Source organism: Arthroderma uncinatum, assembly GCF_011692745.1.
Source record: "Arthroderma uncinatum strain CBS 119779 chromosome Unknown scaffold5, whole genome shotgun sequence".
Taxonomy (NCBI): Eukaryota; Fungi; Ascomycota; class Eurotiomycetes; order Onygenales; family Arthrodermataceae; genus Arthroderma; species Arthroderma uncinatum.
In genome coordinates, this window is record NW_022983867.1 from 1,812,873 (window position 1) to 1,831,905 (window position 19,033).

The following is a 19,033-nucleotide window of genomic DNA, read 5'->3' on the forward strand; positions in this document are numbered from 1 at the left end:
CATGAAGAGCAAGCTGGCAATGTTTTATGTTTTGCTGCGGAACGCGGACGAAACCGGAATATCCATAATCCACCAAACTCGCAACTTCGACTTCACAGACACAGCGAAGAGAAGAGAGAAGAGAGAGAGAAACAGCAATTGAGGCGGCAGCGAGACCGAGACCGACTGGAACTGTCATCGAGCGGGACATGTTATAGCCTGCCACTCGAAGTGACCACCGCCGACCACCGCATCGCATCAGATCAGATCACAACAGCATCGCCATGTCGACCCGCCATCCAGCCCTGTATGCCTCCGTTGCTCACTCTTCTGTTGCTGATGATACTGACGCCGTGTAGGGTGCTGTATAAGCGCGCCCTGAAGCTCTCGCTTGACTGGGCAGTGCACCGATATCTCTGGCGTGGCCAGGCAGTGTACATCCGCTCGCTCTTCGATGCGAACAAACATGTGCGAAATCCACGCGAGCAGCGAGTACGTTATTACTCTCCCTTACGATTGCCCTTACGAATACCCTTATGATTACCTTGGACGACGACTGACGGCTGCAGGTTCTGCTACAAGAGACGGAGAAGCTGCTAGAGCAGTGGAAGCACCCTGATCCGTACCGAGCCCCAACCGCACCGGGTGGTGAGTATCTCCTGTCCATCAATCTCTGATCTCTGCTGACGGCCGTGTAGGATCGAAGTGGGAGCGCAACCTCGAGGTTCCCATCCTCAACCGTACGTCTGTCTCTCGATATATGCATATACATACTAACATCCTGCAGCACCACAACCGCAGCATCTGGCAAAGGTCGAGAATTAGCATCTGTCCGGCGTTCTTGTACATCAATACATTATTTACTTGTCATATCTACTTCATCGTCTATCGTCTATATCGTAGTTGTACAGTTTACGTAGAGAGTAGGAGTAGTGCGGACAGCATCACTTGCATGTATTAATATACACCATCGTTATAAAATAAAAAGAAAGAGAAAACCACGTTGACCATCCTATCCCACCCCGAACGGAACCATGCGCCATTTGAAAGGAAAACACAAGAATCAGACTTTACAAATCTTGAGAGGGACCACCCTTGCCGGCCTTGGGGGTGTTCTTTGGCAGGAGGTTGGGGTGGATGTAGGGCATGACACCACCCTGGGCGATGATGACGTGTCCGAGCAGCTTGTTGAGCTCCTCGTCGTTGCGGATGGCAAGCTCGAGATGGCGAGGGATGATACGGGTCTTCTTGTTGTCACGGGCAGCGTTGCCGGCAAGCTCGAGGACTTCAGCGGCGAGATATTCAAGCACGGCCGCGAGGTAGACAGGGGCGACTATTCCCGTTAGCATTGCACGCGCGAAACATGGAGTGGGAGGTATCTTACCAGCACCGACACGCTGAGCGTAGTTGCCCTTGCGGAGGAGACGGTGAACACGACCAACTGGGAACGCGAGACCAGCCTTGGAAGAGCGACTACACATCGTTAGCATTGATCAAGCAGTAAGCAGAATAAGTTAAGACATACGACTGAGAAGTCTTGGTGCCAGAGGCCTTGCCGCCAGATTTTCCTCCAGTCATTTTGATGGTAACTTAAGTCTTGACTTAGTTGAGTAGTTGAAGTGTGTGTGTGTGAGCTTGGAGTGTGCGAGAGTTGAGTGCGTGTGTGAGAGTAGTGTTGAGTTGAAGGTGAAGTGAAGTTGCGAGAGGAGATGCTTTATAAAGAGCGCGCGCCCCAGGATCACCCAGATCACGATGCTCAGACAAGAGTGGGCGGGCCCTTTTTCGCCTCCCAGATCAATAATACGCATACCGTAAGTTACGCCCGTCGCGTCCCGCCCTTTTGGTGCCACCCCCCGCCAAGCGCCGGTTTAATCATACGGATCATACGGCAGCGTTACCTGTATCGAAATTCGCCCTCGATCACGTCAAAAAGATCACGCCCGCCTCGCTCGGCCTGGTATAAAGGCAGCTCCCTCCGCTCTTCTCTTCCCACCACCATCATCGACCATACTCTCGACCACACTCACCACCACCACTCTACCACTCTCACACTCTCACACTTACACTCACGTCTCACGTACCTCGCTCAAAATGGCCCCAAAAGCTGCTGAGAAGAAGCCCTCGACCGCCGGCAAGGCCCCGGCTGGCAAGGCGCCTGCTGAGAAGAAGGAGGCCGGCAAGAAGACTGCCTCTGCCGCCACCGGTGACAAGAAGAAGCGCACCAAGGCCAGAAAGGAGACTTACTCTTCCTACATCTTCAAGGGTGCGTCTTGTTCTCGTATCATCTGCGTGTCGACGCGACTGACATCTCCTAGTGCTCAAGCAAGTCCACCCTGACACCGGTATCTCCAAGCGCGCCATGTCCACCCTCAACTCCTTCGTCAACGGTAAGCTCATCCTGTTCTCTATCTGGTCATGACAATGCTAATTGAGTAGACATCTTCGAGCGTGTTGCTACCGAGGCCTCCAAGCTCGCTGCCTACAACAAGAAGTCCACCATCTCCACCAGAGAGATTCAGACCTCCGTCCGCCTCATCCTCCCCGGTGAGCTGGCCAAGCACGCCGTCTCCGAGGGCACCAAGGCCGTCACCAAGTACTCTTCTTCCGCCCGATAAATCATTCATGCTTCCTTCTTGTTCTCTAGTTCTTGTTCATGGTTGAGGTGGGTCTGGGTGTTTCGTGGGTTTCTCTTTTTACTACTATGGGATCGGATGGTCGTTTATCTCTTACTCTCTTGCTCTTTTCGCGCTATTCTATAGTGCTATGTTAATGTCATGATGTGGCCTGTACCATACATAAAAACGGTTGCACTACCCGATGTCATTACTTCATTCCCGTAGCTCGTCTCCATACTTCATCGTAGCATATACTTGATATTGCATGTTTATACTTCATTGTATCAAGTAAGTTAGAACTCGTCGAAAGACTCGACTTCCTCTTCGGCACCGGCTCGCTCGCCGCCCACGTCCTCTACGCTGCTTTCCTCGTCAAAAACGTGGATGACCGCTCCCTTGCCGACAGTAGACCTTATCCGCGTCTTCAGGTCGTCCCAGTCCGCCTCGTCACGCACCAGAAAGCCGATGAGCATGCTCGGATCCATCTCGCGGATGTGCAGTCTCCTTAGGCGCCGCGTGTGGTACGTCTCCAGCTCACAGGGACTGTACACGTCTCCTTCCTCCGTCCGTGGCTGCAGACTGGGGCGCGTCTGGTGGGGGTCCAGGTAGAAGAATGTGTCGCCCTGGGTCGCGATGAAGTAGTGCGAGGACGACGGTCGGCCGCTACATACATTAGCTTTATCAAGAACATTAAAAATATAAGTGATATCAAAGACATCAAGAGTATAAAGGTGCTCACCCTGCTATGCCGACAGACTGCGGATACCGGATGACCTCCTTCAGTGACTCCCAGTACACAGGCGTCACTCGGTCTATCCCCAGTCTCACCCCGAGCAGTATCAACGTCGGCTGTATCTTATCGCTGTCACCGCACGCGATCTCTCGGAACTGCCGCTCATATATATCAGATCCGTCACTGGTGATGTACACGTTCAGTCCCGCCGGCGAGTAGCTGCTCGCCAGTGCCTGTATGCACCGCGCTGCCGCAGATGGCCCGAACCACTCGCCGGGACACTTGCCACATGCCGTAGCCCCGTGTTGTACAAACCGGTGGATCGAGAAGGGTGCTCGTGGATGGTCGGCGAAGAGAGAGAGCAGGTCGCTTTCCTCTTGTACCTGCTTGCCCCGTCGCCATTCTACTAAACATCAGCATATATATAGTATTGTAAAAGGTAAGACGGTATACCTCGTCCCAACCGGAGGAATATCAACGTGTTAGCGAGCAGACTCTGGCCAGACCTGATCATGCATCCCCACCCGGTATCCGACGTGAAGCCTTGAGTGTCGATGAGCTGACTGCGTAGTCGTACGCCCAGTGGGATCGACGAGCTACCGCTCCCGCCGGACTTGGGTATCGGTGGGAACTGTGATCGATACGTTATCCATATCCTGGACTCAAAGTCGTCTAGGAAGGCTGACGGCCAGGCATGCGTGTTTGCTTCCGCTGCTGCCGGTGCCGGGTTGGGGAGCTGGACGAAGGAGGATATGGCTGAGCTGGGAGTCGGCGGGCGGTCGTCTGTCGATGTCCGCCTATCGCTGGACTTCCGAGGCTGTTCCTGTGCAGTAGTAGTATCATAACTCCGTGTGGACGACGCGGGTTGCTGTGGCTGCTCTTCTCCTAGTATCTGCGTAGAAGCCTGTGATGGCGGCTCTGTCTTCTCATATTCACATCCCAGACACCAGATCGGCAGCTCGGGGCTATCATCGTTCTTCGGTTCTGGGTCCCAGAAGAACTGGATGATCTTCTTGTACTGATTTCCGATGTCCACGTTGTTCATCGTGTATCTGGCTGCCTGCCGCGGTTAGTATAGTCTTGGAGAACGGGTCCAGGGAGTATCTACTAGTCTCTTCCTGTCTGTCTGCTCGCTGGAATCCTCTATCCGGTGCTGGTAACGCGGTGCAGTCTGACCTTGCTGGAGCTTCAACGCTGCAGCTGGTGATGGGTATACGGCCCGTCGAGGCTGGAAAACAGGACAACCGCCCACCAGAAACAGATATCAGAGGCCAGTCATCAGCCTAGTGAATGTGTCTATCAAGATGAAGGTCAAAGAATAGCAGATATATAAAAGACAGAGAAGCATGAAGTTGAAGTTGGATGGCCGCGTGAACACCAACAAGCAGCCCTATGCAGTCATCGATAAGAATAGCCGCATGTGGGGGTGTTTGCTTCTTTTGCCTTTGCCTCCTTCGCCCTCTACAACCTCCGTTATTTTTCTACTTTCCACTTCCTCCAGCTTCATCTTTCTGCACCAGAGATAAAAACCCCTTCTGCAGACTGCTGACTGCTATAAACAAGCAAGATGCCGGCTAGGCGGCGGCACGGGAGGCGCAGAGGTGAGTTCCTGTTTATCAGGCCTGGCATGTTCACCTTTACTGACTCACTCCATAGGTATTGGAAAGGCGCATGAAAATAGTACGGTGATGGATACATCCTGACATAAAGGGATACAGGCTAATGCGCTCCCATAGCCACGGCGAGCGAAGAGCACCGGTTCACTCTCAGCCAGGAGGCGCGGAATACAGAACGCCACTCCTTCGAACGCAGCAGTCGCCAGCTACGATATCAGACCGTTAAGTTCGTGAGCAGTGGACATACAGAGCCCGATGACCCGTCTGTTCTCAAGGATCTTGACGACCTGGCTTTGGATAAGCCCTCTCAGCCTCCCGACGAGCAGCACGACGAGAAACCAGAGCAACCACAAGCTGTACATGTAACGTTCGCCAAGGAAGAGCTATTCTTCATCGACGCTGATGGCGACACGACCATCCCCAAGTCTACACACCCCAATCCCGTCATCAACTGCGACTCCTCCGATTCTAGTGAAGATGAGGTCGTGTTCACGGGCAGACAGACAGACCTGCGACGAAAGCTACCTAGCAGAGTTGTCGATGATCCTCTGACGACTGCGACTCAAGACAGGCCACCCAAGCGTAAAAACGACACGGAAACACCAGGATATCAGGGGTGGACAGGCGTAACGAAAGCTTCAGCCCCACGCAGGGTCGTACTTGAGCTCGGGAACGACTCGGCTGACTCGGATGTCGTTGCGGACTACATTGCAAACATAGCACAGGATGACGACTCTGACAACTTTACAGATGACGAACAACCAAGCAAGATTGTCACCCCCAAGACCCCAGCCATATCAAGCCCAGAGGACGAAGAAGAGATTGAGATTTCGGACGAGGAGGAAGATGAGGAAGATGAGGAAGATGAGGAAGATGAGGAGGATGAGGAGGATGAGGAGGACGAGGATGATGATGGTGATTCTGATCTCGAAGATGGGATGTTTGACGAGGATATGCAGTGGATGTCCGACGAACAGCTAGCCCACATGCTCGACACAGGCGATATTCCTGACATGGACGCAGACGAGATCGACTTCTTCAACACCAATGGCTTCGCGAAAACCGCCATGGCGACTACGTCAAGCCGGAAGAAGAAGGATAAGAAGAAACGCGCGCAACTCCGCGAGCCAATCTCCGCTACCAAACTAGCCGATATGTTCGACGAGGATCCCTACGGCGCTTTTGACATCATGGATTTCAATCGGGCCAGTTTACAGGGTAAGAAGGCAAGAGGGAAGATGCCCGACTTCGGTATATCAGACAGCGAGCTCGAGTCCAATCTTCAGTCTTCCTGGGAGATGGACCGGAGGAAGAAGAAGGCTAAGAAGCTTGAGCGAGAAGAGCTACGCACACAGGGACTGTTGGGTAAGCCTGGCAAGTCCAGGCACCAGGGTAGCTCCCCAGACGACCTTCGAGACGAGATTCGTGCCTTCATGATCTCTCGAACTCAGACGTAAGTCCCATGCTTGCCTCCCATGTATTATCACCGTCGCTAACATCCATATCTACAGCCTCCACCTCCCACCCATGGCCAAGAAAGACCGCAAAATCGTCCATGAAATGGCCAACGCGCTCTCCCTCAAATCCCTCTCTCGCGGTAAAGGCAATAACCGCTTCCCTATCCTCACCAAGACCCGCGGTACACCCACCTTCTATCCTGACGAAACCGACGAGCTCGATGCCCTCTTCTCCCGCAAACGAATCACTCGATACTCTGAGAAACGCCGCCCCGGCGTTCGCCCGGTCAAGGCCCGCGGTGAAACCAAAGCCGCGTCGTACATGGACGGAGACGTCGTGGGGGCCTCGGCACCAGAGATCGGCGCCGATAATCGCGGGAGAGCTATGTTGGAGAAAATGGGATGGAATATGGGCATGGCCCTTGGCTCCAGTGATAACAAGGGAATTCTACAACCAGTCATCCACGTCGTCAAGACTACGAAGGCAGGGTTGGGATAAAAAGCTTTGCTCTGCTACATGTCGCGGCCATCCTAATGTATGTTGGTGGCGGCATTTGTTTGGTGAAACTGTATCCATCGCATGATATATCTCAGTGACTTGCTAGCGATGGAGACTCTATTTAATGGGATTCGGCGTCCTGGGTAAATTTGTAGTAGAGGTTAGAATAAAAAGGATGCAATGACCTGGGTATCAATCATGGTGTTAAATCAATCAATTCTGTCTGCATATGTATTTTATCACGGGTGCGCGTAAATATAACTACTGCCAGGCATTTAATATGGATGAATAACTTTTCTCATCATATTTAATGCGTTTGGTTTGATTTTTACTAGTAGAATGGACGCTTGCTGGCATCATGGCGCTTGTAGATGTGTGTGGATGTTACCCCAAACGCCCAATATACCCATATATAACCACGACCATCGATAAATTGGGCCTTCTTTGGGAATCTCGTGTAATATCTAGTATATTTAGCTCGATTTATGCCTTTAGATCCATGTTTTACGTTGTGTGTGGGGTGCGATCAGTGAATTGTGGTTTGGTTGCATGTTATTTTATGTTTTTTAATATTTATCAATTTATAAAAATGTAAAAATATAGAAATTAATACATCAACACCGCCACGACAACATATAGCAACATGTATAGACATACAGACCCTGCTAGGAGGTACACTATATTTAATTAGCCAAACATACCTACACTTGAATTTAAACGGGATTATTCCCGCAGATTGACCTTATATAGCAATGCAGCCCAATGTTCATTACGGCCAAAAATCCCAGTGATGAAATAAATATCATACAAACATGGAGCAATAAAGAGAATGCACAATAGTCCACGGGGATAAAACTCCATCCCCATACAGATATGCTAAAATACGCCGTCTATCTCTACGTACGGCATGACTCTTACTCCTCGATGGTTACGTGAACTGAACATAGACAACGCTACATTGATCTACGCCTTATACCCAACGCCTGTCCCATGTCAAACAAGCTTATCAAAGAAAATGGCGGTATATATGGACAAGTTGCAATAAATAAGTCTATGGTATTATCCCATCTATGGAGGTTATATGTTACTGGGAGATAGTTATAAAGATGGAAGCTCACACTGGGCCAACCAAAGTAACCAAACGGCCGCTAAAGAACCAAACACAATGCCTTCGAGTAACCGGTAGTGGCCCCGAGAGACATCATGGAATCGGATGATATAACCCATCAGCTCGGCAGCTACGTATCCCTTATCCCACTGGATGATCAGACTCCATGGATACATCTGTCTGATATCTGCGTTAATGGACGCGTCGCGAGTCCACCTTGCACCATCTCCGACTTCGGCTGCGTGCAAGCAGTTCTTGATGTTAGCTTGACATAAACCATCAATGACACGGAATACTATCATGTAGATAGAAGCTCTGCTGGTCAGTATTGCAGATGTTCACAGCAATCAACAACAGCTTTGATGCTCAAGAGGGAGACGCGTTGGGTGACTAAGCAAGATACGCGCCAAAAAAACATCAGTTAAAACGAGGTCAAAAATGCAATTCATTCGCTTTATATGCTAAGAGATATATGTGCGCGTTAAGTCATTAGCATCAAACATTAGGCATATGAGCACGGTCATTAGAAGAAAAGAGATCACTTCCTCTTCTTCTTCGAACCTTGCTGTTTCTGGGCCGTTGGGGGTTGGGCATGATCCAGTTCTCTTAGGTGGGTGAAGAGTTTACTTCGCGACGTGAAGGACTCGCGACAAACGGCACAGGCAAACTGCTCTGATGCTGCTTGAGCGGCCTTTTTGGCGCGTTTTTGCTTAGCCTTGCCTGGTTTTCGGGCAATAGGAGAATCGTCTTCGCCGTCATCTCCTCCTTGGGCCGTGGAGAGAGATGATAATTTTTCAGTGACGGAGTCTACGCCATTCTCAGCCTGGTCACCGAGGACGTGTTTTCGAATATCCTCTTCGTCAATGTCCTCGTTATCATCTAACTCTTCATCATTCGGCTGCGACTGCGACTGCTGCGGCTGATCGGCGGTAGCCTTTGACGGTAGATCGGGGGAGTCGCCCGGTATACTCTCATCGGAGTCGTCAACAGAATCCAAGGCTGCTGGCTCCTCTTCCGATATTTCATCGTGTAGACCAGCTGGCTCGTCTTGCCTACCTTGACTGTCCTCGTCATCGGACATCGGCTCGATCTCTCCAGGTTCTACCGCGTCAAGGTTAAGGTGCTTATCCTCCAGCTGCATCTCGCGCTGCAGCTGCTTCAGCGCCTTGATGTGCTTCTTGCTCCGTTCATGCGCTTCAAACTGCTTTTCACTTTTGAAATTCTTATTACATATCACGCATTCAAAGTGGTTCTGTTCAGATTCAGATTCACTGGGGAACTCTTCCTCAACTTCCTCTGTCTGAGCCCATTCGGGGAGTGTAAAGTCCTGCAGTTTGGCGTTATTAGCCTGCCGGGAGCGGGCAGCTTGGGCAGCAGCAGAGTCACGAAGGATCTTTTGGCGATCTGCTTCGCTCTGGACGGTAGCCTTGTAGCGAGGGTCGCGCTTTCGGGCAAAGGCTACCAACGAGCGAACGGCGTCGTTAAAATCTCGGATCCCATCCTCGCGTAGACGTTTGTTTTCCTTTTCCATCAACCGTCGTACACGACGGTCAGGTGCCTCTGAGTATTTATACAAATCCTTCCACGCGTACGACTTTTTGGTGGCGAAACTGCTCCATGCCGAATAGAATCTGCGAACGGTATCAGAAGGGTCGTCCTTGTGGCCGAAGGGAGGGTAGTGGATGGGTTCTAAATCGTCCCATCTGCAGGCGATTAGCTCTTCGTTTGCGAGCTGGTTGAAAGTATCGTTAAGTCCGCCGAAGAAGCCCGAGGGGGAGTCGGAGAATTCCATGCGAGGGTTGAACTTCATGATAAGCGACATGACATCAGCGGCCGCAGTAAACCTGGAGTTTTCTGGCCCCTGCGCGCCGTCGGTATCACCGCCGCCTGCATCCTTATGCGAGTCATACCAGGCGCGTTCTTGAGGGTCCGACAAGATCTCGTGCGCCGACTGTACCTCCGCAAAGAGGGCAGTGGCCTCCTCGACGTTTCCATAATTCTTATCGGGGTGTAGTTCCAACGCTTTCTTCCGATATGCTTTTTTTATCCTGGAGGGGAAGACACGGCCGTGTTAGCAATCACACAGCAACGACCACGACTTTAACCATTAACTAGAAAGGGAAATTGCGCACTCTTCGGCCGTAGCAGTCCGTTCTACCCCTAGGATGGCGTAGAAGTCTCTCTCAAAAGCATCGTGCGATTCACCTGGTGCGCCCGAGCGGGAGGACTGACTTTGCCCCATCGACAGTGATAAAAACAGTAACTTTCACTCCTCTGTAGCAGGGGGGCTTACTGCGAGATCACCCGCCACTAGTGTGCGAGAAGATGCACGATATACGAGACGAATCTGGTATATTGGCAGCGTGCTTATGGTTTCTCAACTATCGACCATAAGAAAATGTGATAAAGGCGCGATCCGATATACAGGTCACATGACATCCCGCAGCCAATATATGGTTTTTTTTTTTTTTTTGGCGCGTTGGAGAGGGCGAAAAAGGTGAAACTGGAGTGTTTGAGATAGCGAAGTGCATGACGGGGAGGGTGTCATTTGAAGTCGCAGCGATCCGAGCTGCCGTTGCAGCAGTCAATAGTGAAAAAAGAAACCTGTAAATCGTACGTGTTAGAAGGGTTCCTGGCCTCTGTTTCTCGTGCAAGAGCTCCGTAGATACGCAAGAATTACACACAGAAAAAAGCACGGAGAACCTCACGAGACGCGGAGTTTCGAACCCGCCCGCAGCTGGCCAATAGATGCGATGCCGTATGGGACCTGACGATGCGCCGCAGTGTGAGCGCGAGACGCTGTTATTGGCGCAGGACTCGAGCCCGCGATGCAAGTTGGCCGTTCGACCTTCCCGGCATGCAGCCAACAATTGGTTCGTGCATATAACTATTGAATACCAGAGATTGAAGGTGAGGCATCAGTTATCGTCATCGGAAGATATAAAGGGGGTAAAGGATGGTGGTTGTAGAACCGGTGAGCTGGTCGAGGGGCAAGTGAAAAAGGGGTAGTTGGATAGATCGCTTTTATATACCCTCACTCCAGTTGAGACTCACCTGAAACTGCAATACTGCAATACTGCATCAAGACATCAACATCACCTTTACCATGAAGCAGACGAACGCCTGGAGAAAAGCCGGGGCTCCTCTTCCCACGTCCAACGAGGCCGATGTCTGCGATGCAGAGACACGGCTGGACGTTGACCTGATGCTCCTCGACTACATCGTCTGCGCGGCCATAACGTCCATACTGCATGAGCGCATCGCCGAGAGAGAGGGGACGGAACTACAGGGAATCCAGGGCTGTGACAGATGGCTAGAGGTATCAGAAGGTTGGTCTTTGTATATTATAAATTTGTTTATTAGTTGCTGATAGGAATATATAGCTACGCTCCATCTCTTCAAGACCAATAACCCTGGAGAAACCCTCTCATCAGATATCAAACTTAAGATCCAGACTCTTAATTTCACAAACCTCTTCTTTAGACGGTTTAGACGGACTGCCTACCTGCCTTCTCGCTCAACCTTGGCTGCACAGCGCAAGAGGAGCGCAGACAGGGCCAAGGAATGGCTGGAAGAAGAGGGATTCCCCGAGACAGGACTGTCCCAGGACACTCTCGATAAGGCGTTTGAGGATTCCGAACCAATCTCGTCTAGCTGGGTAGACGAAAACCGACAAGCATTCCTTGCCCACATGGGCGTAGAAGAGTCGGAGGAATATGAATTCGACCAAGACACATCTATAACCCTACTTGATATCCTACCTGAACTTATGGAGCTTTGCGACTCGGTCCCGGGAGCGGTTAGCGAGGATTTCTGCACAGTTGCTGCCTTTTTTATGTTACACGCTGCAATAGAACAGGGCCTTCTCTACGGGCGGACAGGGAGGGAGATTATTGATGAAGCATTTGCGTGGGGCGGAGGAAACGATGACCAGAGCTGGATTGATGCGAGAGACAGACACAGACAGTCGCTCTACCCCAGGGACGATACGGACTATGGCGAGCAGCTGAAGAGGATGATATTCAACCACCCTCCGTTCGAATTCGAGGGCCAGATACTGAAGTTAATAAGAGACCTGCAACAGATGTGGGAAGCGCCCGTTCTCAATCAGCTGGAACAAGGGAAATTATTTTCATTAGATAAAGATGAGGTGGCGGCGTTTAAACGGCGCGTGATATTTACTGATTTAGGAAATTGAAAAAACATGATATATACTCCCGGAATGAGCAGGATGAATAACAATGCAGCGCAACAATGCAAGAGGGGAGTGGTTAGTGCAAATTCAAACGCCCCAGTCCAGTTCCAAGCAAACCAATATTAAAAAAATAATAAAAAATAATTAAAAAGACGATATTCGGCCCAAAAAAAAGAGAAAGGATCATAAAATGTCATGTCATCGTTACGGTTCGTTTCGTTGGATGGTTGACTAGTCGTCAGGATATTCGTCGTTGATGTTGCTCACGAAGCGACGTGTTGTGATATCAAATCGCTTGAAGTATTTGCCAGCGAAATGGAAAAATGCGTCTGGGATCTCGGAGGCTTCGAGTTCGCAGACCTCGATGTTTTCTTCTGCAACGTAGCGGACGCTTTTATCTTCGACCCTGCACGAATGAGATTAGCACTGCAAACGAACAAAAACCAACGTCGAAGGGGAGAGAACAAGGTAGAACTTACAGGACGTGGTAGAAAGATTGATGGCGTCCGGCGTTCAGACGATCAACTCCCATCCTCTCCATCCATTGCTCGCCAGCACCGCATTCCGGGTCCCAGCCTGTCACCAGCCCGATATAGTCATACCGTTTGTGCCGGAAGAGTTGACCGACCTTGAACTTCACGTTGTCGTGTTCTGCATCTCGTCGTCGGACTTGTTTCGGTATTTCATCACTAGCCTTCATCACACTTACGCTCTCGCGCAGATGCTCATATTCAGGCAGACCGTGGAACAGCGGGATCAGGTACTGTTCGATGAGATACACGTCAGACGGGAAGTCGGTCGCGAAGTGTTCCATCAACGAAGGCAGATGGCGGCGGAGAGGGAGATGTTCGGCTCTTCGGCGTTCGGGGCCCTGGGCCGGGTGTCGGCCGTCAGGATTTGCGTATTTTGCAAAGAGCATGGACGCCCATAGGGCGGCATATTTGACATTCACGATGTCAAGTGATGACTGGCGAGAGTGCGGCGTTTGGAGGACGGAGTTTAAAATGTTCTTGCCGCATCGGAGGACTATCTCGGCCGTGAAGGATTCCCGAAGGAAAGTGGATTGGGAGAGGGTGAGGGCTCCGAGGAAGTTGAGCTGACTCTGCAGCTCTGAGACCGGAGTCTCGCTGGTAGAGCGGAAGGGATCCATGTACATGAAGTCACCTTCTTCGCCGTCTGGAAGACGGTTGCCGGCAAGGTCATGGTTGGGCTCGGGGCGGATTATGACGTGGACGTGGAAAGGGAAGCCGCATGGATGGGCGTCGAGGCCGAGTCGCTGTGCAACGTAGCAGTATATGGCAGCTGATATCAGAGGGAGAGAGTTGTGTCGTTCGCTGGTGAGTGCGGCGCCTAGGAAGTTGTGTTCGATGTTATAGAATTCTCTGCCCGACTCGATACCGGTGAGGTTGTTTGCTCGTAGGAATTCGGCCGTCATCACGGCACGTTCGCGAGGAGTATATTCGGAGATATTTGGGTACTGGCGCTTCATCCGTCCTACTATATTGTTCAGGCTTCGGGAGATCTGTATCTGTTAGTAACTAGACGTATATACGGAATAGGGCAAGACCTACGTCGTCAAAGTCTCCGGTCCCAGAGTCTAGGATGAACATATCGAAAGCACCCAGAGCATACTCGAGGGACACATCTTCGCCGTTTCTCAACTTATTCCACGTGGGAATCGCCAGAGTGCGATGTAGGCACCCGAGGATGGCATTGCTGTAGTACCTGTGAACCGTCAGTATGATCATAGTCGTAACTTGGTGTTGATATACATACCGTCTCGCCAGATAGTCGTCAAGGTCCTGTTCAGCATCCGCATGCCGAATCAGCGTATCCTTCGCGTCATACCCGAAGCTGACGATTCGATGGATCTTCTCAATCCTCCCCGTCTGGCTGGACAAGATGCTGTTCAGAAGCTCCGTCGTCGAACGGTCGACCAGATGCCGCAGCTTGTACATCTCCTTCCAGTCCACGCTCTTTGCGGGACTGGCAAACTTGCCGGCGATGTCATGACGCTTGTCCCAGAAGCGGAACGAGGCCTTGCAGTGGCCGGCCCAGAGAAGGGGAGCGTTGGTGATGTGTGAGAACCGCTTGGAGGTCTGCTCGAGGGCGATGGCGGCGGACGGGGGAGCGTACGAGAGGATGCTGTGCAGGATCTCGTCGGGGAACTGGCTGAGCAGGACTCCTGTCATGGTCACCCGCTGGCTTCTTGTACCTATATTGTTATGCTGGTGGTGATGGTGAATGCTGGAGAGATGGGTAGATGGAAGCTGAGTTGGAGTTGGAGGACGAGAGGACGGAGCTTATGTACCTGTTGCTCTCCTCGAGCTTCCCCCCTAAACACACCCAGCAAGCAAAAAAGAACAACCACCCCGCTGTATCTTACTTCAGCGTGCATATATCAACAAGCATCATCGCAAGCTAGCATGTTCCGGCCAAGTTAATTAACTATTGCATCCCTGACCGTGGCCTAACGGAGCGTTGCCGCATGACTCCGTGGCCATGGCATGGTGTGAGGAAATACGGAGTGATGAGCGCCACTATTCGTTCTTTATTACATCATTACTATTATAGCTATGGATTAATGTGATCTAAATATACACGATGGGAATGCAATGTCGCCGGCCGGCATTATACATGACGGTAGTGCGCCCATGGCGAGCTGGGGTGTACCCCTGCCATACGAGGATCATGCTAGATGCGAGGGCCCATTCGCTGCGATTATTGCAGCGGCTCGGGGAAGACGGACGGGAGGGAGGGAGGCAAAGAGTGAAGCTGACGCTGAAGCACGCGAAGAAGGCTGTGAAAAGCTCCTAGCCGGAAGGACGGAGTATGATGCTTGCTGCTGGGGTCACCCTCGCTAAGCTGTCGGAGGAAGAACTCTACATATAGTAGCTCTCGGGCGAAGGCGCGCCATCTCACTGCCGGCGCGAGTTAGCTAATTAGTGGAGGCGGCCGCAGACGCTGATTTTTTATTTTATTTTTCTCTGCAAATTAATAAAAAAAAAGGGGGCGATAATTGCGGACGCGGAGGTCTTTAAAATTGAGCGCTATACGCCGGAGTCCGATGACGATTCCCCGATGCCTGCCAGTCCACTCTCTTCGGGACTCGGTCGTGTCGTGGTGGAAATGAGTTAATATGTCGAGCAATTAAGATATTCTCGAACAAGGTGTGTTTTGGTATCATGCTGGCGCTGGCGCTGGCGTGTTTTTGCTTGTTGGTTATGCATAAATAGTCAACTCTTGGCTCCGAGAGCCAATTCGATAGGATAGAATTGGCGGGACCCACGAGCTGCAGCCGCTTGCTGAAGATTTGGGGAATGTTTATGCATGGAAGCAGCCGAGATAGGGCCGATGGGAGCAACCGAGATAGCTGCCGACCCGACACGCATCCTCCGCCATCCACCGTCGGCAGCTGCATACTATGCCTCCGCAGCGACGGAAGGACTAACTGCTAGCCGTCCTGTTATCTGCAAGGATAAAAGAATATAAGATGAAGGCGTGCTGTGGATGGGGTTACATCATGTTGCAAGCCTCGGCTGGCTCGCCGTACACGTCCACCATGGCGGCGCGCTCGTTCTCCCTCTGTTTGGCCTTTGTTTCCTTGGGGAAGGAAGCCTGCAGGAAATCGAGAAGCTTGTGGTCCAGGTTTTCTACAGGATACGTTAGGAACTACGCTGTAGTTGAATATTAGGATGTTCAGTGGTAAACCTACTACTTGTTGCCTCCATCACGACTTGCGCTCGGCACATGGGACAGTGGTCCTGTTGCGCACGCTGCATGATGATCAGACATCGGATGCAGAAGACGTGGGAGCACTTTAGCTTCACCGGCTTGAACGAGATGGTGAAGCAGACCGGACATAGGTAGTCGTCTAGCTGGGGCACGACGACGAGTATCTGCTCTGTGATAGCCTGGCAGACGGACCTGGACAGGCTCTGGGCCGAGAACGGTCCTGTATGTGTAAAGGCGGATCGGGCATGTAGGGCAGTCTGCTTATCGAACTTCTTCAGGATCTTGTTCAACGCCATGCCGTTGATTTCTTGGAACCTTAGATTCTGTAGCACCGCTAGGTTGATATGCATAAACGTCTCCAGGATGCGCCGGCCGTTGCGCCCTAGCTTCTTGGCGTGGTGTTCTTTGACTAGTTGCGTCTGGAAGGCCTCGAGGCGGTGGCGGGCGACTTCCGACGAACGCTCGCCGCCGTCTACTTCGCCAGTGGAGAAGAAGACCTGCATCTCCATGTAGATGCGGAAGACCTCGCGCCAGGCATAGATGGCGGCCTGGTCGGCCTTCTTAGACGAAGGACTCGTGACCTCGACGATGCTGTCACGGAGCAGGACGACCTGGTTGTCGAGGTCTCTTTTCTCGTGGGCCTGCAGGTCTTCGAGGTTGGAGAGCCCGGTTCTGAGCAGGCGGAAGAATTCTGAGTCGGAGGAGAGGGGGATCTGTACGGATTGGTAGGGTGCTTCGGTGTCAGTTTTCGTGGTGCAGGACTTGTCGCAGTTGCTGGTACAGGGGTTGGTACTGCTGGTGCTGCTCCTGCTGCTGTTAGTGGTGATGGAGGTGGCGTCTGTGTGCGCGATGGCGGGATAGGGAAGTAGGTCGCTGGGAGGTTTGTCGTCCGGGCCCATGGCGAACGTCAGCACGGGGCGCAGGGAAGCAGAAGATTTACATTCTGTGATACAAACAGTTAGATCGCGATCTGAACACTGAACTGATTGCCGCATCGCAGGGATACACAAGAGTACATACCCCTGAGCGAATATGCAAAGCCCACACGAGCTAACGCGCTATGGTCGTCACCCTCAGACAAACCGTCGTCCTCGAGCCAGAAGCGATTGAGCACATCGGGACTGAGCCCCAGCGAGAGCAGCTCGCTCTGCACGCGCTTGATGCACTTCTTGAGCTGGCGATACGAGATCGCAGAGCGCACCCACTGCGAGGGGAAGCCCTCATTCTCCAGGGTGCTCACGTAGCTGTGGCCGAATTTCATCGTGGCTCAACGCGGTCATCGATGAATGCTTCTGTCTCTGTCTTAGAGTCTGGCGGAGGGGAAAGATCTAGTTATATGCGCAGGGAAAAATAGCAGCGCGCAAGGAAAAAGCAAAAAGGGGCAAAAGGAAGGGAAAGCACGGGCCAGTGAAAGATATAAGCAGGTCACGGGACTCCGGGGTGGTCAGCTGACTGCGCTATGACAACTTTAAGTAAGCAGCGCTTAAATAAGCTGCTTAAGTAATGAGCTCCTCGAGTTTCTGTTTGCGGGCGAGAAAGCGCGTCCAAGTCTGCACCGCAGGCCCGTAGTCGTGGCGGCGGCAGTTGGCGTGGTCGAGCTCGCTCTGCCTGCTGTGCTGCTCGTCCCTGACCTGCGCGCGCAGCTGGCTCTGCTGCTCGAGGAGCGCCCGGCGCTCGCGTGCCAGCTCCTCGGAGTCCCCTGTCCTGCACTTGGCCGCCACTAGCTCGGGCAGCAAGGCCTGCGCGAGCATGTCTGGGGTCAGGCCGTACAGCTTGTCTGGACCGCTCACTGCGGCGTCCTCGTGGTCTGCCTCGCCAGCTTCTCCGAGGTCGGATAAGCGGCTGTTGACCTCTTGCAGAGATTTCACGTTCAACGCCAGGTCGGCTAGATACCCGGTCATCGGGTCCTTCGACAGGCTCAGGATGGAAAACTCGATCTGGTCCTCCTCGTACTCTGCCATCTTTGTCTGAATCTCCTTCGTCGCCAGACACAGCCAGTCGTCCCCTTCGCGGCACTCGCCTATTTCCGCACCGTTAGAAGTTATACTCCGTGCCTCCGTGCCTCTGTACCTGCTGATGTGATGTGTAGACTTACCAAGGCTCTGGGGTTGGCGTTCTAGCCCGTCAAATTTCCACACTCTCTCCTTGGCCTTGACAAACGCGATGAAATGGAAGCCTGCCTCCATGTCCTCGTCTGTCTCCTGCTTATCCTTGGCCTTGGATTTTCGCCCTTGCTGGGTTTTCAGCAGCAGGTCGGCATTGAGAATGTCCATTTTCCTTCATCCTCGTTAGCACATATCCTCGTATCATCCTCGCTAGAACATGTACAGAGCCCGGAACTACCTACCTTGCAAATGAATTGTGTATCTTTTTTACGAATTCAAAGTTGCCAATCGCGTTGCCTCGCAGGGCTGGACTGAAGTCCTTGGTGAACTCGCGGAACGATCGAAGCTCTTCTCCCATCTCTATCCCGTCGATGTTGTTGATTATGTTCAACAGTGCAACAGTGGCACATGCATTTTCCACGGTCTATACTCGGTTAACCCCAACCTTGACCATGCACGGAGTAAAGGTGATATATCTACCTGGTTGGCAAACCATAGAGACTCGGGACAGCTCTGCTCTTGCTTGCGTGGGTCGTCTTCTCTCCAACGGAAGAGGAAGATCAGCCCGTAGATTGGTTTCCTATGCATATTTTAGCAACCCCATAAACAATTTGTCAATGGTAAGACGTACGCAAGAAAGGCTAGCATCTCGTCATCTAGAGAGACTACTTCCTGCACCTTGACCCCCTTGACGCCGAAATCTTTTAGCATCGCATTGAAGATTGCCTGTAGGAGGTTAGCATACTTCTTCTCTATCTCAAACGTCGCGTAGAACACGTACTGGTTCGGACTCGATCTCGCAGAACCCGTTCCAATTGTCCTTCTCTTCCCTGGTCAGAGGCGTGAGGCTTCTCCAGCCCGGTGCTGGCTCAGGGTCAACCTTGCGTCGTTTGGTACGGTTCGCCATGATGACGCGCCCTCCCTTTCTCTCAGAGCTGTATACTCGCCAACTGCCTCTCTCTATCTCTCTAGACTCTCTTTCCTCCCCTCT

General features: G+C 52.0%; 9 protein-coding genes across 9 annotated transcripts; 3 read left to right on the forward strand and 6 right to left on the reverse strand.

Moving 5' to 3' along the window:
• Positions 1–1,049: 1,049 nt before the first annotated feature.
• On the reverse strand, positions 1,050–1,557 carry GIQ15_06947 (histone H2A; the record flags this gene model as incomplete). The annotated part of the gene is made up of 3 exons (XM_033554364.1): positions 1,050–1,312; positions 1,364–1,452; positions 1,505–1,557. 3 exons carry the CDS (start codon positions 1,555–1,557, stop codon positions 1,050–1,052), a joined length of 405 nt encoding a protein of 134 aa, XP_033403879.1.
• A 513-nt stretch (positions 1,558–2,070) lies between these two features.
• GIQ15_06948 (histone H2B) lies at positions 2,071–2,594 on the forward strand (the record flags this gene model as incomplete). Its single annotated transcript, XM_033554365.1, has 3 exons — positions 2,071–2,242; positions 2,295–2,366; positions 2,416–2,594. The coding sequence occupies 3 exons, from the start codon at positions 2,071–2,073 to the stop codon at positions 2,592–2,594; spliced, it is 423 nt and encodes a 140-aa protein (XP_033403880.1).
• A 293-nt stretch (positions 2,595–2,887) lies between these two features.
• On the reverse strand, positions 2,888–4,372 carry GIQ15_06949 (cysteine protease atg4; the record flags this gene model as incomplete). The annotated part of the gene is made up of 3 exons (XM_033554366.1): positions 2,888–3,257; positions 3,334–3,730; positions 3,781–4,372. 3 exons carry the CDS (start codon positions 4,370–4,372, stop codon positions 2,888–2,890), a joined length of 1,359 nt encoding a protein of 452 aa, XP_033403881.1.
• Positions 4,373–4,894: 522 nt separating this feature from the next.
• GIQ15_06950 (uncharacterized protein) lies at positions 4,895–6,899 on the forward strand (the record flags this gene model as incomplete). The annotated part of the gene is made up of 4 exons (XM_033554367.1): positions 4,895–4,928; positions 4,984–5,007; positions 5,064–6,396; positions 6,455–6,899. The coding sequence occupies 4 exons, from the start codon at positions 4,895–4,897 to the stop codon at positions 6,897–6,899; spliced, it is 1,836 nt and encodes a 611-aa protein (XP_033403882.1).
• A 1,646-nt stretch (positions 6,900–8,545) lies between these two features.
• GIQ15_06951 (meiotically up-regulated protein 185) lies at positions 8,546–10,249 on the reverse strand (the record flags this gene model as incomplete). Its single annotated transcript, XM_033554368.1, has 2 exons — positions 8,546–10,055; positions 10,140–10,249. 2 exons carry the CDS (start codon positions 10,247–10,249, stop codon positions 8,546–8,548), a joined length of 1,620 nt encoding a protein of 539 aa, XP_033403883.1.
• Positions 10,250–11,113: 864 nt separating this feature from the next.
• On the forward strand, positions 11,114–12,205 carry GIQ15_06952 (uncharacterized protein; the record flags this gene model as incomplete). The annotated part of the gene is made up of 2 exons (XM_033554369.1): positions 11,114–11,336; positions 11,391–12,205. The coding sequence occupies 2 exons, from the start codon at positions 11,114–11,116 to the stop codon at positions 12,203–12,205; spliced, it is 1,038 nt and encodes a 345-aa protein (XP_033403884.1).
• A 228-nt stretch (positions 12,206–12,433) lies between these two features.
• On the reverse strand, positions 12,434–14,394 carry GIQ15_06953 (F-box domain-containing protein; the record flags this gene model as incomplete). The annotated part of the gene is made up of 4 exons (XM_033554370.1): positions 12,434–12,608; positions 12,682–13,724; positions 13,774–13,927; positions 13,979–14,394. 4 exons carry the CDS (start codon positions 14,392–14,394, stop codon positions 12,434–12,436), a joined length of 1,788 nt encoding a protein of 595 aa, XP_033403885.1.
• A 1,324-nt stretch (positions 14,395–15,718) lies between these two features.
• On the reverse strand, positions 15,719–17,198 carry GIQ15_06954 (RING-14 protein; the record flags this gene model as incomplete). The annotated part of the gene is made up of 3 exons (XM_033554371.1): positions 15,719–15,855; positions 15,918–16,880; positions 16,958–17,198. 3 exons carry the CDS (start codon positions 17,196–17,198, stop codon positions 15,719–15,721), a joined length of 1,341 nt encoding a protein of 446 aa, XP_033403886.1.
• A 235-nt stretch (positions 17,199–17,433) lies between these two features.
• On the reverse strand, positions 17,434–18,949 carry GIQ15_06955 (ubiquitin carboxyl-terminal hydrolase; the record flags this gene model as incomplete). Its single annotated transcript, XM_033554372.1, has 6 exons — positions 17,434–17,957; positions 18,033–18,214; positions 18,285–18,466; positions 18,523–18,622; positions 18,674–18,768; positions 18,824–18,949. The coding sequence occupies 6 exons, from the start codon at positions 18,947–18,949 to the stop codon at positions 17,434–17,436; spliced, it is 1,209 nt and encodes a 402-aa protein (XP_033403887.1).
• Positions 18,950–19,033: the final 84 nt, after the last annotated feature.